Here is a 15,888-nt window from a genome sequence, read left to right as displayed (position 1 = left end):
GTGGGTTCACCCGCCCCTTCCGGGCCCGTCCAGTTTGCGGCCTCCCTGAAGGACGGAGCCAGACCCCGGCCTCACCTGGACTCAAAGTCTTGCGTGCGGGTCACCGAGAACCCAGGGAGGTCAGGGTCCTAACTCAGGTCCAAGGTCAGGGTCTCTAAATCAGATTCCAGTCCCACTCCCAGCCCATCGCCAAGAACTGGAAGAGACAGGAGAAGTGTTACAGGTGAACTTTATTGAGAGGAAACATGATCACACCCAGCTGACATGCTTTCCCTCAATCTCGATCTTGCACTGGCGCACACGCGCGCACACACACACACACACACACACACCCCTCTAGCCCCTGCCACTGTGCAGTTCTCAGGCACAAGGCAGGACACTCCTCAATTCCTAAGATCAGAGGCGGCAGGGGCAGGCGGGAGGCAAGATCGGGGAGAAGTAGCCTGGTCGTGGGGTCGGCAGAAAGCGGGTGCAGAGAGCAGGGGTGGGGCATGACCAGTGATTAGGTGCGCTCAACAGCTGCGAGAAGAGTGGGATTCCCCAGCCCCAGGTGGCCTCGGCTCTGCCAGTCCCTCTCCTTGGAGCCTTTTGGAGCAAGAACAGCGCCGGGGGGGGAGAAGGGTGGAGCCTCTCACCCCATACTAGTCCTCTTGGCAGGGTCGGGTACTGGAGGGGGCAGGGCAGGGCCGGCTAGTGGCGGGCAACACTCAGCTCTGGGGCTCCTGGGGCGCCTCGCCCCCCTCTTCCCCGGCGTTGTCGGCCGTCCACAGCGTCAGGTTGTCTCGCAGCAGCTGCATGATGAGGGTGCTGTCTTTGTAGGAGTCCTCGCTCAGGGTGTGCAGATCAGCCATGGCCTCGTCGAAGGTGGTCTTGGCCAGCGAGATGGCCTCCTCGGGGCTGTTGGCGATCTCGTAGTGGAAGACGGAAAAGTTCAGGGCCAGGCCCAGGCGGATGGGGTTAGTGGGCGGCATCTCCTTCTTGCTGATGTCCATGGCCTCCTGGTAGGCTGACCGGGCTGAGTCAATGATGCGCTTCTTGTCGTCACCAGTGGCCACCTCGGCCAGGTAGCGGTAGTAGTCGCCCTTCATCTTCAGGTAGAAGACCCGGCTCTCGGCGTCCCCAGACTCCTGGATGAGGTGTCTGTCCAGCAGGCCCAGCACAGTGTCACACACGCCCCGGAGCTCAGTCTCCACCTTCTCCCGGTACTCACGCACTTCGGGGCCCTTCTCCTCCGAGCCCTCCTCATTGCTTTTCTGCTCAATGCTGGACAGGACCCTCCAGGCAGCCCTTTGGCCGCCCACCACGTTCTTGTAGGCCACAGAAAGCAGGTTTCGCTCTTCGCAGGAGAGCTCCGCGCCCTTCTCCACGGCGCCTTTCATGAAGGCTGCCATGTCCTCATAGCGTTCGGCCTGCTCTGCCAGCTTGGCCTTCTGGATCAGACTGGCTCTCTCCATGGCTCTGGGGACAGACAGGAGGGCGGCGGGTAACTGCTGCCTGGGACCAATGCCGGACTCTGTGCCTCTCCTGCTCTCGGCCCGCCTTTTGGCTGGGTGGCCAGGCCCTGAGAAGGGTGGGGAGGAGCAGTGGGCAGGACCAGGGCCCAAGACCTGCCTCCCTCTCCTCTCCTCCCCACACCCTTTCCGGCTCTGCAGGAAAGGTAAAAGGGCTGGGATGTGGGAGTGAGTCATCAGGACAGTCATCAGGAGAAATCTGGGCGTGGGCCCCACCTGCACAGGTGCCTTTCTGGGCTCCACGCTGCCCCCTCTTGTTCAGAGCTGGCATTACATGGCTGCCCACATCAGGAAGCTGCCTGGCTTCTCAAATCAGGTCCTCCTTCACAGTGCCCTTCCAGGGGCTAAGGATGGCTTTAGCCCCTGGCTGCTTCAGCCTCGACAGAGCTCATAAAGGTTCAGGAGGATGGGGTTCCTAATCCAGCCAGGTAACTTCCCCCCTTGGTTCAGGGGAGAATAATTCATGTATAGGTAGGGCTATACAGTTTCTCAAGCACTTTCGTATTCATGATCAACTTTAATCCCCACCATGTCTCTGTGACATACACAGGACCATAGAGATGGGTACAGTAAGTTTCAGAGAGGGGTGAGATTTGCTCAAAGTCACATAGCCACCAATTCCCTGAAACTCTTTTCTGCACCCTGTCTCCTTTAGCTTTTCTCCCATGAGGCCTCTGACCTATGAGCTCCAGGCTGTTTGGAAATGAGATCCAGGCTGCTTCCTCAGTCTACCTGAAGACAGTTCCATCCCCCAGGCTTCACTCCCCTGAAGGTCCCCTCTGAGCTCCCAGAATGCACAGGTGGCAGCTTTTGGAGTGCCACTTAATAAAGTGTTTAACAAGCAGCCTCTGACGCTCCAGCCCAGCCTTTTGTAATTAGTCACCCAGTAGGTTTGTTGGACACATTTCCCATCACTACACAATTTTCCCTTTCAAGTTGGTGGCCTGTTGGCACTTGTTTGAGGACTTACCCTCTGGCCCTCCATGCCAGGTCACCTGCCCTCTCCAAGCCATATGCCATCAGGTACCGGTGGGGCTCACAGAGGGTGGGGTCCAGCTCCCCAGCTGTCCCACTTTCCTGCCTGACTCAGACTGCCCTCTTGTCTGAGGCCGGGAAGCAGTCCAGTTTGATCCCCCAGGGGGGACGCTAGCAACCTGGGGAGAGAGAGGACTGAGGAAGGTAGGTGGCAGTGACACATATCATTCTGTTTTATGGGGCAGCAATCCCAGCTACGTGATGCCTCCCCCAGCCTGTCTCAGAAGTTTCCCTGTTCCTTCTTTTTTTTTTTTTTTTTTTTTTTTTTGAGATGGAGTCTCGCTCTGTGGCCCAGGCTGGAGTGCAGTGGCAAAATCTTGGCTCCCTGCAACCTCCACCCCTCCTGAGGAGCTGGGATTACAAGCACACACCACCATGCCCAGCTAATTTTTTGTATTTTTAGTAAAGACAGGGTTTCACCAGGTTGGCCAGACTGGTCACGAACTTCTGACCTCAGGCAATCTGCCCGCCTCAGCCTCGAAAAGTGCTGGGATTACAGGCATGAGCCATGGCACCTGGGCTTTTTTTTTTTTTTTTTTTTTAAGTAGAGACAGGATCTCATTACATTGCCCAGGGAGGTCTTGAACTCCTGGGCTCAAGGGATTCTCCTGCCTCGGCCTCCCAAAGTGCTGAGATTGTGGGTATGAGCCACTGTGCCCAGCCTGTCCCTTCCTTTTGACCATAGCCCCACCTCTGACCCCTGGTAGAGTCCTCAGAGATGGAGGCCTCTGTTGCCAACCTTCTTTCCCTGCTTGCTGGGGCCCTGGCCTCAAGTTTCATCATGAGTTTCACTTAAGGGCGTTGGCATTGAGCCTACAGGGATGGATTCCTGCTTATCTGCCCCACCCCTAGCCAAAGCTTAGATAGGGCCCAGGGGTAGGGCTCCGTTCGCTGGGATTCTGCCAGCCTAATAGTAGTTGAGCCAGGATGATTTCACAGGCCTGTGTCTCCCCCAGGTACCCTGAGTGCCTGAACACTCATGTTCCCTCCTGGAGGGAGGCTTAGGCCAGAACTCTGAGGACCAAAGATGAGATCCTCTCTTTGCCACAAGGAGGAGTAGGGACATGTCCGGGCTAATGTCACAGGGTTTCTAAGGAAGTAAAGGGGATTTTAGGTTTGACATCCCAAAGATTTTGCTGAAATCGGAGAACTGACGCAGAAAACAATGGGAACTAACTAAAATACCAACTTATAGAGGGTATCTTTAGGTAGTGAGACAGTGATATTGCTTCCCTTTCTTTCTTTTCTATTTTCTTTTTCTTTCTTTTTTTTGAGATAAGGTCTCACTTTGTCACCCAGGCTAGAGTACAGTGGTATGATCATAGCTCACTGCAGTCTCAACCTCCTTGGGCTCAGGTGATCCTCCCACCTCAGCCTCCTAAGTAGCTGGGACTACAGGTGCTCACCACCATGCCCAGCTAATTTCTGTATTTTTCGTAGAGACAGGGTCTCACCATGTTGCCCAGGCCAGTCTCAAACTCCAGGGTTCAAGTAATCCTCCCTCCTTGGCTTCCCAAAGTGCTGGAATTACAGGTGTGAGTCACTACACCTGGCCCTTTTGATTTTCTTATTCTCTCCAATGTATAAATAGTGAATATGTATTATTTTTCTATGAGATATGGAATAGCCTAATATCTATTGAATCAGACTGCCTAAATGTAATTCTTAGTTGTTTGTGGCCTTGGCCAAATGATTTAAGTTCCTGAATGTATAAAATGGGACTTGTGAGAATTACACGAGTTAATGGAAAGCACAGTAGAATGGATGGCAACTATTTTTCTTTTCTTTTTTTTTTTTTTGAGATGGAGTTTCACTCGTTACCCAGACTGGAGTGCAATGGTGCGATCTCGGCTCACTGCAACCTCCGCCTCCTGAGTTCAGGCAATTCTCCTGCCTCAGCCTCCCGAGTAGCTGGGATTACAGGCATGTGCCACCATGCCCAGCTAATTTTTTTTTTTTTTTTTTTTTGTATTTTCAGTAGAGATGGGGTTTCACCATGTTGACCAGGATGGTCTCGATCTCTTTTTTTTTTTTTTTGAGACGGAGTTTCGCTCTTGTTACCCAGGCTGGAGTGCAATGGCTCGATCTTGGCTCACTGCAACCTCCGCCTCCTGGGTTCAGGCAATTCTCCTGCCTCAGCCTCCTGAGTAGCTGGGATTACAGGCACGTGCCACCACGCCCAGCTAATTTTTTGTATTTTTAGTAGAGACGGGGTTTCACCATGTTGACCAGGATGGTCTCGATCTCTCGACCTCGTGATCCACCCGCCTCGGCCTCCCAAAGTGCTGGGATTACAGGCTTGAGCCACCGTGCCCGGCCTATTTTTCTTTTTTTTAAGGACAGGGTTTCACCATGTCGTTCAGGTTAGTTTTGAACTCCAGACCTCAGGTGATCTGCCCGCCTTGGCCTCCAAAGTGCTTGGATTACAGGTGTGAGCTACTGTGCCTGGCCTATTTTGCGGGGGTGGGGGGGGCAACTATTTTTTTTCCTTTCTTTTTTTTTTTTTTTTTTTTGATACTGAGTTTCACTCTTGTCACCCAGACTGGAGTGCAGTGGCACGATCTTGGGTCACTGCAACCTCCATCTCCCAAGTTGAAGCAATTTTCCTGCCTCAGCCTCCCGAGTAGCTGGGATTACAGACGTGCACCACACCCAGCTAATTTTGTATTTTTTTTTTTTTTTAAGCAGAGACAGGGTTTCACCATGTTGCCCAGACTGGTCTCGAACCCCTGAGTTCAAGTGATCCACCCATCTCAGCCTCCCAAAGGGCTGGAATTACAGATATGAGCCACCGCGCCTGGCCAGATGGCAACGATTATTATCATGTGAAAATATCTAGTCAACTTTATTATGATAAACATGTACTCACAAAGCACTAACACAGAGTTAGGTTCTGTGAAATGAGGAAGTACCCTAAGCCAGGACTTAGCCAAAGGCCAGACCTTCCCAGCTGGGTGTCTACAGAGGAGAGGAGGCAGTTTGCCTATAGCCTTCTTTCTCCAGATGGATGGTCAGATGTGCTCAGCACTGCCTCCTTCCTCTCCATCTAGAACAGCGGTGTCCAGTGTTTTGGCTTCCCTGGGCCACATTGGAAGAATTGTCTTGGGCCACACATAAAATACACTAACACTGTATATAGCTGATGAGCTAAAAAAATGTATATATTGCAAAAAAAAAAAAAAAATCTCATGTTTTAAAAAAGTTTACTAATTTGTGTTGGACTCCATTCAAAGCCACATGCAGCCTGTGGGCTGTGGGTTGGACAAGCTTGATCTGGGACATTCCTGTGACCTCAGCAGGCCCTGGAACCTCTGGGGGCCTTTCTTTGTGCGAGTCATCCAGCCAGGGCTTCCCCAAGTCCTGGGGAAAAGCTGGAAATCCCAGGACACTGGGAACATGGAAGGCAGGGCCTGGCAGGGCCTGGCAGGTCCAGGAACTTTGGAGCTTCTGAATCCAGGGAGGGAGCATTTGCTTCCTGCCACTTAAGCCAGGGGACCTGGTGGTGGTTCACACCCCTAGCATAGCCATGAGCAAAGGTAAGGAAGCCCCGTCATTCCTACTCCTCCCCTGCTGGAGCTCAGGGGTGCATCTGGGAGCCAGGCTGCCTGACACCTCCTGCCCGCTCTGGCCTGTTGATCCTGACTCAGTTCCTGTCTCAGGTACCTCCCTTTGCCTCCGGGCCTCCATTTCCCAAGTTCAGGAGCTCAGACGGGCAGGAGGCAGCAGGCCCTGGCAGGGCACAGAGCTCCACAGTCAGCTGTCTGAGTCAGCAGGACAGGAGCTGGGGTTGCAGCCCAAAGGGGCTTTCCTCATCCCGCCTGCTACTTCCTCACCCTCCTCAAGAGCGAGCATCCATCCTACCAGAATGGGTCAGCAGAGCATCTCAGGGGCTCTGGCCCCATAGCCAACCAATCCTTCTTAGCTGGCAATAGGCTTTGAGCAGTTCTGATGAAGAAGGCAGTAAGCACTTGCTATCTACCGCCACTGGGGACAGAGCACAGGGCCCTGGTAGCAGTGGGAGGGACTCTAGGTAGACTCTACAAAGAACTTCCTAAGAAACAGTTCCATCTTGGAATGATCAAATTAAACAGGTGGCCAGAGGAAGCTCTAGCACCTTTTTCCACTGGATAGTTGTGAAGAAGAGTCCAGTTACCTAGCCAAGAGCTCACTCTACTAGTTACCTTTGGGAAGGGATATTAAACGGTTTTTATTTTTTAAATTGCTCCTTGTGGAGCAGGGTGACCCCACAGGCAGTGTCCCCAGAGTAGCCTACATTACTTTTGAGTGATTCAGTGGTTCTGAGTCTTTTTCTCCTCAAGGCACTGCTGTTCAGAGTATCCCACATCTCTTAAACCCGTCCAGTCTAGGAGACGGTGTGGAATTTATGGAGAGAGAATGGAATGAGGTCAGGTGTGGAACTGCATCCCAGCTCTGTTATAAGGCCTTGGGCAGGTCCCTTCCTGCCTCTGGGCTTCAATTTCCCCATCAGTAAAACAAGGAGGCTGGCCCAGATCAACTCTAAGCCCTTCACTGGCTATGACATTCCCTAATTTTAGGGTTTATCCAAGATCTCATCCTCCCACCGCTGTATTCATTTCTTGGGTAGTGCAGATGGGTCAGGGCTCAGGGCAGAGGTCATGTTCCGACCTTGGATTTGCTGCTTTGCCAGCTAGGTGACCTCGGGCAGCTCCTGTTTCTTCTTGAGTCTCAGTTCCCTCATCTGTAAAAAGGCTGACATCATCTTCTTCAAAGGTTCAGATGAGAAAATGGGCTTGGGGCTCGGCAAGCCCTTGCTGAATAGGAGTGGTAACTATTTTTTAGCCCATAGTACAGTGTATGCACGTGTGTGTGTCTTGATGTGAGGCAGCAGCTGGGGAGAGTGAAGGTTCATGGCTATGGCAGTCCCAAACGAGTTAAACCCTCTGTCTCAGCCTGGGCTGGGACCTTTCAGAATCCAGAAGTCAGCTAGGGCTGGGCGGTCTCTGGAATTGAGACCAGAAGTTCTGGAGGCGCAGAGTGTAAAAGACGTCAGCCACTTTTCCTGTGTCCTTTCTGGCTTCACTGTGCTTTTAAATCTCTAGAGCAGCACTGGCCAGCTGGAACAAAGCTGGGAGTGAGGGGAAGCCAGATGTTCCACACGCGCACTGCAGGTCCCATCCCCGGGCCCCAAAGTAAAGGTGGCACCAGACAGCCAAGGGTATGGCAAGAAGAGGGGAATCTTTATTTTGGTTAAAAAAAAGGTACAGGAGAGCAGACAAGCAGCCCGCAGCCCTGGGCTCAGCTGATTTTCCTTGGCCCAGCTGTTTTCTTTCTTTAGTTCCCCTGAAGAGCATGGGGCTGTGCACAGCTAGCTCAGCCCTCAGTGCCTAGAGCAAAGGATGCAAGCACTCTCCCTGCATCCTACCTACTCCGGTGGAAGGTTGTGGGGGAGGTGGACAGGCCGTGGGAACAGTGTCAAGCCAGTTGTGCTTAGAACAGTCACCAAACTTGTTCAGCAGCGTCATCCACCATCAACACCCCAGCTGGCTCCAGAGGAAACCTGCTGGGCTTGGCTATGGCTAGTCTGATCCAGAGGGGGTAGAGGGACAGGCTGTAAGGCAAGATTCCTAGAGTCTTGACACCTCACAAATCCAGGGAAGGTAAAGTCAGTGGACAAGAGAGGGAGCGTCTCAGCATAGAGTCACATTATTGTGCTGATGGCTGCGTTATGGCTTTCTACACTCTGGCCGGCATGGAGTGAGGGCGGGGCAAAGAGGCCAGCCCCTGTCCCCTATGGGGGGCCCTAGAGAGCACACAGGCTGGGAAGGCTGGGGGGCAGACCCTGTAGGCACAGATGGTGGCAGACCGGCCACAGGTTAGGCAGGTGGAGGTGCCGAGTGCCTGGCTCCCCCCAGGCCACTCCTGGAGAGGCAGAGAGCAGCGGTCCTCAGGAGGTCCTTAAGCCCCCGCACACACTGGAGATCCCGGCAGGACAGCAGAGAAGGAGAAGAGAGAGGGTTAGCGGGATTAGGAGGAGGGAGGTGGCCTGCAGGGGCCCTGGTGGTGGGGACAGGTGCTGCCACAGCACCTGCCTCTCCCCCAGAGAAGGGCCAAGGCTTGGGCAGCAGGCAATGAAGCAGGAGAGAAAACGGGCAGGTGAGAGAAAGCATAGCAGGACAGAAAGCCAGGACACAGAGTGTTAGTGACCGGCGGCCCCTGCATACCAGGACCCACCAGCCCAGACCAAGCACCTCCAGGCAGGTTCGCCATCCTCTCCCCAGCCTCACCCTCCATCTCCTCTTCCAGCTGGAGGTCTGCTCTGTGCAAAGCTACTTCCTTAGTCCAGAGCGGGGCTGGGCTCTTAGCCTTGCCCCACATCCCAATCCTTCTGCTCAGGGGGGATCCCTGGGACCCTACCAGCGCCAGCACACACACCACACCACACACCAGACAGATGGATGGGCTCCATGGGGTTGGCGAATCATGCAATGAGGATGAGATGGTGTGTGAGGGGAGCGGGTAGTGCTGGCTTGACAGGGGAGAAACAGTCTTACCAGCTAACCCTCTGCAAAGAGGCCTGTTAGCTCCCTCAGGCTGTGCAGGAGATGGCAAAATCCTGACAGGTGTCCTCCTGAGGGAGATACCAGAGAGGTGGGCCAGTGTTATGAGTTGTCTGGCTGGGCCCTGCTGCCCAGGTGGGAGGTGGTGCTACGGAAGCTCCGGCTCTCACACTGGAATCTATGGTCTCCAGTGTTTTCTTAGCTGAGCACTCACTGGGGATCAGAGCGAAAAGGCAGTAGGGAAGAAGAATTTGGGAGTCTCCAAGCCCCTGAGGCAGGGGAAAGTGAAGGGGAGGAAGAGGGAAGAGGATGGCCTCTTTTCACGTGACCATGGGGGCTCAGCCACAGCCCTCCCTGCTCTGTCTCCAGTGAACAGAGCTCCAGCCAGGTGAGGAAAAATGCAGCCACATCACTGGGCTGCCTGCCTTCTCACTCTCCCTAGGAAAGAAGCAAATTTGTCTGAAAGAACAGAGGGCTGTCAGCTGGGGCCTCAGCAAAGGAAAAGCAAACAAAAACCGAACCAAAGCAAATCAACTCTTACAAACTAAAGTTTTATTACAAGCAAGAACAGAGAATACTGGCTTAAATAAAAAGTAGGTAGGAGCCCCCTGCTCTAGCCAGCTTCTTCCTCACCTCCCAGGGCCACTGCAGTGATGGCCCAGGGCCCTGAGGCTGGGGCGAAGCTGTTTCTCCCAGAGGGGACCCTCTGTGGCTGCCATTCCCAGCTGTCTGTGACCACTAGCCTCTGGAGTGAGAAGGGCAAGATCTGGGGACTTTCTATGTCATTTTCCAAGAGCTTCAGCCACTTGAAGGGCCAAGGAGCTGGGTGGTGGGACAATATTTTGATAAGAAATTACAGCTCCCAGCGGAGGAGAAACATCCTCTGAGTTTCTGGCCCAGACTTAGGCCAACCTTCACTTGCCTCCTGGCTCACCCTGTACCTTCCTTCCTTTTCTCTGATTGGAGGTCCCCGCTTGGCAGAAACACCTTGTCTTCCAGCCCCTGGCACTGAGTCCCATACTCAGAGCTCAGAGGAGGGGATGTGGCTTGTAGAATGGCAGCCGTTTCCGAGAGCCATCACCCCACCCACCACACCCAGGCTCAGCCAGTCTGGGCAGGTCCCAACTGGAAGCCTCACCTGGGGGCTAGTGGGCAGGGCTGGGGGTAGAATGGCAGAGTCCCCAGACACTGGCCGTCTGAAGTCCATAGAGGAAGGAAAGATAGGAGGCTGGGCTGAGCCCCAGTGGGAGCCCAGGGTTCTCTCATGTGCCCCCATCCTCCTGGCTCAAGCTGCTTCTGACACTCAAAGGGGATGGGGCAGGGGTCAGCCCAGGGGATGTGGGAGCCAGCCACATTCATACAGGGCACACATGAACACACAAACACACACACGCACATGCACACGCACACACACTCTCACTCATTCCAGCCAGAAGGTCTCTTGGAATAAACTTATTAAAACCAACTAGCCTTCTGACAACCCTTCACGTGGCACTACACAGACAGTAACGTGGCTAACTTTTTCTTCTTCCATTTAAAAAAGACTATGTAGAAAAGAGGTCTATAAAATTGTGCAAAATACCCAGCATTAATAAACCCGTTTCAAGTATTGCCAGCATAAGCAAACCCAGCCATCCCCCGACCTAGCTTGGGCGAGAGGTTGGGTGGGGGGCAGGCTAGGATCCCTTAAAGAGCTCTTTGAGGGCAGGGGAAGAATCAGGCTTCCACTTCCATGGTGCTGACCCGGAACTGCACAGGAGCTGAGGCTGAGGGTGCCTGGCTGGCCCATTCACCTTCATCTGATACAGACTGCCCCCACCCACCACCAACCCTGCCTTCTCTACTGGAACCCCAGCTCTATCCTATTGGCCAACTCCATAAAAATAGGGGGGAAAAACCCCCCAGAATCACCAAAAACTCCCACAGAAGAAAGAACAAGTATCATCACCAAGAGAATGGAGGAGCCCACAGACCAAGCAACGCAGGGAGGCTTCCTCTCCACAGCCCACTGTCCGGAGCTGACCACTCATCAGTCCCACTTCACCCTGAGGACCCTGGCTAAGCAAGGCCCAAGCAGTTCTCCCACCTGGGAAGCCTCACGCTCAGTTCACAGCCTCACTCACACAGGGCTCGCCTGGCACAGGCAAGGACTTGGTGTGGTTCCCTGGGTGGCCTCCAGAGGCTTTGGCCGCTTCCGGCACTGATCAGCTTGGGGGACCTAGGGCCCAAGGCTGTGGGAACCTGGGTTTGGGGAGCAGAGGGCACAGCCACGGAACAGTTTGGGGAAAGCCACGCGGGGTGGGAAATAAATACGAAAAGACTTGAGTCTTTGGCAGTTCTGCTTCCCTTGGATGGAACAGGGAGGGTCCCGGCAGCTGAGTGCGGAGGGGCAGACAGGCCAGCAGGTGGCAAGTACTGAGCTGCGGTCAGGGGTGGCCTCCTACCATGCTGGCATCAGGCTTGGCTCTGCAGGCTGGCTCATCGCTTCTGCTGGGTGAGGGCAACACGGTGTCGGACTGCACAAATCCTCTCCGGTCAATCAGGCTTCCAAAACACAAGGGGACACGTGAGGGCCCTGCCCGACACCCAGGCTCCAGGCCAGGGGCTGGACTACCAGTAGAGTGTATCTCTCAGCCAAGCAAAGGCCCAGGCTGAGAAAGGCTGAGGAAAAGAGAGCTGCTCCCCATCTGGAGGCCCAAGACCCTTACCTCTGGCAGGCCTCTCTCTCAGCCCTCTGGCCACCTGGCTTCTGGCCACAGAATTTATTCACTACTAATTCCAACTGGCCCACCTGTCTGTTTGGCTGCCAAGAAGCCAGGCTGCAGGTGAGGGGGAAAGCAAGGATGAATAGGTATTTGGTGGCTATGAGATTCCTATGTTCCTTTCCCCTCTAGGCAGGCTGGGTGACAGGGACACTGGGTGGGGTGGGGGGACATGACAGTGTGGGGATGACTTGTCCTGGCAGTGCCCACAGCAATTTAATCCCCATTCTGGAGCTCTGGTGCCCCCTGGTGTCGGGATGAACAGGGAGGGTCCGGCAGGGCTGAGTCCCCAGGGTTCCTACTGCCAGGAGAGAATGGAGTTACCACCCAGTCCAGGCAATGGGCAACCGGAAGGGCAGAGTTACTCAAGCGTGGCCAAAGCAGTCATAGTGGTTAAACTCCAGGGAGCAGGATTACATGTCCTATCGGATGCTCTTCTGTTTTACATTTTGTATTTAATTTTTTTCTACAATGAGCAGGTGATTAATAACAATTCTCCATGGAATTCCTTCATGTGACAAATGCCCTCTGGGGTGTGGGGGAGGTCGGCTGACATCCGGGAACACTTTGAGAGGTGTGGACTCAAGGGCCACCCCCACATTGGCCAGGCCTGGCCCTGTGACCCCTCTTCTGTGCCCTGCTCTCTTACCTGGGAGGTAGGGGGCCACAAAGCACAGCGCAGCAGTTGGTGATAATACTTTTATGGCTGTAGGGGTTGACAGAGGCCTCACCGCCCCTCTTGCTGGACCACGAGCCTTTGATCTGCAAGCAGGAAGGAGGCCTGGGTCAAGTACCTCCTTTTGCTTCACTTTTCTAGGAGGGAGGTCTAGAGGCTGGGGACAGCTGGCCAATTTTGAAACCAATTCTGGTTAGAGAAGGGGACATGTCTTTCATGTGGGCCATTCAATGAGGATGTGGGGGAAGCCCTGGCAGAGATCAGGAGGCCCCAAAGAGGAGATGACAGAGCAGAGCCCGCGGGAAGCATCCAGAGGAAACGTTTTGGATGACTCCTCCCTTCTCTAGGCAGCCGCTTCTGAAGGACGATAGTGCAGGGGCACAAGGCGAGGGCTGACCTGCCCGTGAGCCCCGGCCTTGCTACTCACTGGCTGCATAACCTGGACAGATCACCACTTCTCTGAGCCTGAGTCCTCATGTGGAAAATTCTCAGATGCCATTGCTGGGACATTAGATTAATTCCTGCCAGATTCTCTAGCTCTGTGAAGCCAGCTATTGAAGGCACTGCGGAGTTTAGCAATGAAGAATTCCTGCTTGACTTTAACCCAGAGTTTTCTACACCTATTTGGCCACACACTCCTTTCTCTTTAACCTCTGGTAATGTGCTGCAGAACTGGCACCCAAGAAGCTACTGCGGGAGAAGCTGGCTGATGTCATTTCTGCTCTCACCATCACCTAGCACACAGTGCCCTGCCGTGTGTGTTAAGTTTTGTTTCCCTGAATGAGAGGATGAGGTCAGGGAATGTATTTTCTGTTGGATGATGGGCTGCTGGTAAGTACCAGATAGTGGGCCCTGACACAGATGCTCTCATTTGTTTTTTTAGTGTTTGGAGGATGAGGAGGGGAGGTCAGGTCTGGCCAGGGCTGGGCACATCAAACAATGCTTGTTGGTGGCAGTCTGCAGGGTGGCAGGTAGGGAGGGCCAAGGGAGCCCCACTGGCCTATACCCTGTCTCTCCCAGGCATGCATATTGAGAGGGGCAGCCAAGACAGGCCAGTGACACCCACAGAACAGTCACAGCTTTGCTGCTGACAGGGGCAGTGTGGAAGAGGGAGAGCATACCTGTGACTGGGCACCAACCTTGGCTCTGACCCTTGCCAGCTGTGTGACCTCCCAGACATGGGACATGTCTCTCAGTCATCAAATGGGAAAAAAGCATCCCTGTTCTTTCTCCCTCAGGCTTGACAAAAGGACCCAAAGAGATGACAGGAATGGAAAGAATTTTTTAAGTGGTCATGTGCCAGCCAAACATGCATGTTGTGGTGTGAGTACTGCCTCCTGCGGGCTGTGGAGAAAAGCAACCTGGGGCCTCGGGAGCCTGCATCCAGAGACTGAAGCATGCAGGTCTCAGAAGTCTGCATCAGACCCAGCAGGGCCCAGCTGAGAGGACTGGGATGTGTGTGGCTGCTTGACAGACATTTTCCCCAGCAGTCCGTGAGTCAGGACTGCACTCAGCTGCCCGGGCTCCCTCTCAGCCCTGCCGCCTCCTGAGAGTGCTGCCCGAGAATGAGGGATGGCTCCAGGTTTACTCACATCTTCATTAGTAGTCAGGTTGGAGGCGACGAGGTACGTGTGAAACCCTGAGAGGCCCAGAATGGACCAGATGGAGAAGAAGCAGATCACCAACTCCAGCACAGTGGGGACAGTTAAGGACCCACACAGGTGGAGGGCAGGGAGCCTCCCAGCCACGCCTGGCCTGCCTCACCCATCCTTCCATGGAGCTGTTTCCCCAGAGAGCTGAGAAGTTCTGGAACCTTCCTGTGGCCAAGTCCCCACTTTCTAGCAGGATCACCTCCTGGGGCCCAAGGAAGGGTCAGCACTCCACTCAAGAGCCAGACAAGGTCAGGGTGATGGACCGCAGAGAAAACTGAGAGTTCTAATCACAAAGAGCCTCAGGCATGACACAGTCCAGGGAGCTTGGCATCTTAAGGGACACATTCTCTTCTAAGCCCCTGAAAATGGGGATCCTCCTCCAGCCCCACAATGCCCCATTTAGGATCAGCTCTTGCCTGGGTATCAACAGAGGGCTGGTACATTGGATTCTAGAGGACAAATGTAGGCTGTATCCTGGTCCCCTCTGATTAGAGGATGAGGCATGGGACCCACCCAGTGAAGGGACCTCAGCTTCCACTGGAGTGTCCTCTAGCTGACAAAGGATATCTTGCTGGTGTCTCCTTCAGAGTGGAAAGGAAGTTGCTTCCCTGAGAGCCTGGGAAGAAGAAATAGGAGAGGACCAGCTCAGAGGAACAGTGACCACTGAAGCTTGCTGACCCTTGAGCTTGCTGGCTGGCCCCTCCCACTCCCCGCTGCCCTCAGCCGCAACTCACGCAACGTCAGGTGGGTGACCACGCAGGCAAAGATGAAGGCCGTCAGGAATGAGAGGGAGAGAATAAACGCGTAGAAGAAGCGATAGTTCCGTCTCCCCACACAGTTGCCTACCCAGGGGCAGTGATGGTCAAATCGTTCTGGACAAGGGCAAGGGGCAACAGGTTAGTGTGGCTGGTCTGCAGCCAGCACAGGCATTCAGCGGCCTCACCCATGGCTGGCTGGCCTTTCCTATCTTGCAGCACCAGTGGGCTCCCAGGCCTCGGACACACCTGCTTCTGGTTCCCACTGCCTGACACACTCTCTCCTATCTCTTTACCTGCTTAACTGAAACTCCTGCTTCATGTCTCAGCTGCAAAGCCACCTCCTTAAGAAAGTCTCTTCCAATCCCAGACTAGGTAGGGGGCCCCTGTTATCTGCCCCATTGCTTCTCTTTTGTGGCACTCTGTCCATGTGTGTTTCTATGCTTATTTATAATTACCAGATTGGCCAATCAGCCCTACTTGACTGTAAGCTCCCAGGCAAAGGGGCTGTGCTGGCCTCACACCATGCTGACTCTCCAGGATCCAGAGCAATGCCGGCACAAAGACTCATAAAAGTACTTGTCACCTGGCCTACCATCCCAGCCACATGCTAACAGCCAAAGACCCCTGTCCCCTGCTCTAGGACTAGTGGCCCAGGGAGGGGCTGAGCTGCAATGTAGTTCACAGCCAGCCAGCACATCAGGCCAGGTCAAAGGGCTGAGCTCACCTGCACACTGTCCCTTGGGGTAGAGGCACACCCTGACTGGTAGAGAAAGTCCTTGTGGCAATGTGGGTCACAAGCTCATTGCAGGCCTCATGCCAAGGCTAGCGCCCTTTGCAAGGGATGGGCAGGGTAGCTCCTCAGGGATGAATGATGCCTACTGAATCACCCCCTTCACTGCATGCCGTCATGGGGTGTTCCCTGCTGTTCTCTTGCTCAGGAAGTACTGAGCTGGCA

At 54.2% G+C, this 15,888-nt stretch overlaps 2 protein-coding genes across 4 annotated transcripts in view; both read right to left on the bottom strand.

The window, feature by feature from the left end:
- Positions 1 to 212: 212 nt before the first annotated feature.
- Positions 213 to 1,598, bottom strand: SFN (stratifin). Its single transcript, XM_003921261.4, has one exon. The coding sequence runs from the start codon at positions 1,452 to 1,454 to the stop codon at positions 708 to 710; it is 747 nt and encodes a 248-aa protein (XP_003921310.1). The 5' UTR covers positions 1,455 to 1,598; the 3' UTR covers positions 213 to 707.
- A 6,146-nt stretch (positions 1,599 to 7,744) lies between these two features.
- ZDHHC18 (zDHHC palmitoyltransferase 18) overlaps positions 7,745 to 15,888 on the bottom strand; it is a 32,972-nt gene continuing 24,828 nt past the window's right edge. Inside the window, exons 4-10 of one of the 3 annotated variants that reach the window (XM_039474189.2) lie at positions 14,910 to 15,047; positions 14,743 to 14,791; positions 14,116 to 14,218; positions 12,497 to 12,609; positions 11,530 to 11,629; positions 9,080 to 9,156; positions 8,412 to 8,500 (exon numbers count right to left, since the gene is read on the bottom strand). In XM_039474189.2, coding sequence (XP_039330123.1) covers positions 9,115 to 9,156; positions 11,530 to 11,629; positions 12,497 to 12,609; positions 14,116 to 14,218; positions 14,743 to 14,791; positions 14,910 to 15,047 — 545 coding nt within the window. In that variant the 3' untranslated portion in view covers positions 8,412 to 8,500; positions 9,080 to 9,114. Of the gene's footprint in view, positions 8,501 to 9,079; positions 9,157 to 9,617; positions 11,630 to 12,496; positions 12,610 to 14,115; positions 14,219 to 14,742; positions 14,792 to 14,909; positions 15,048 to 15,888 lie in introns of those variants that run through there. The other 2 variants (XM_039474188.2, XM_010345807.3) reach the window with 2 other exon arrangements.

Source organism: Saimiri boliviensis, chromosome 11 (assembly GCF_048565385.1).
Source record: "Saimiri boliviensis isolate mSaiBol1 chromosome 11, mSaiBol1.pri, whole genome shotgun sequence".
NCBI classification, from domain to species: domain Eukaryota; kingdom Metazoa; phylum Chordata; class Mammalia; order Primates; family Cebidae; genus Saimiri; species Saimiri boliviensis.
This window is presented reverse-complemented; position numbering and strand designations above follow the sequence as displayed.

Excerpts from the sequence above, each read along its gene's own strand:
- SFN (XM_003921261.4), bottom strand. The coding sequence starts at position 1,454 with ATGGAGAGAGCCAGTCTGATCCAGAAGGCCAAGCTGGCAGAGCAGGCC.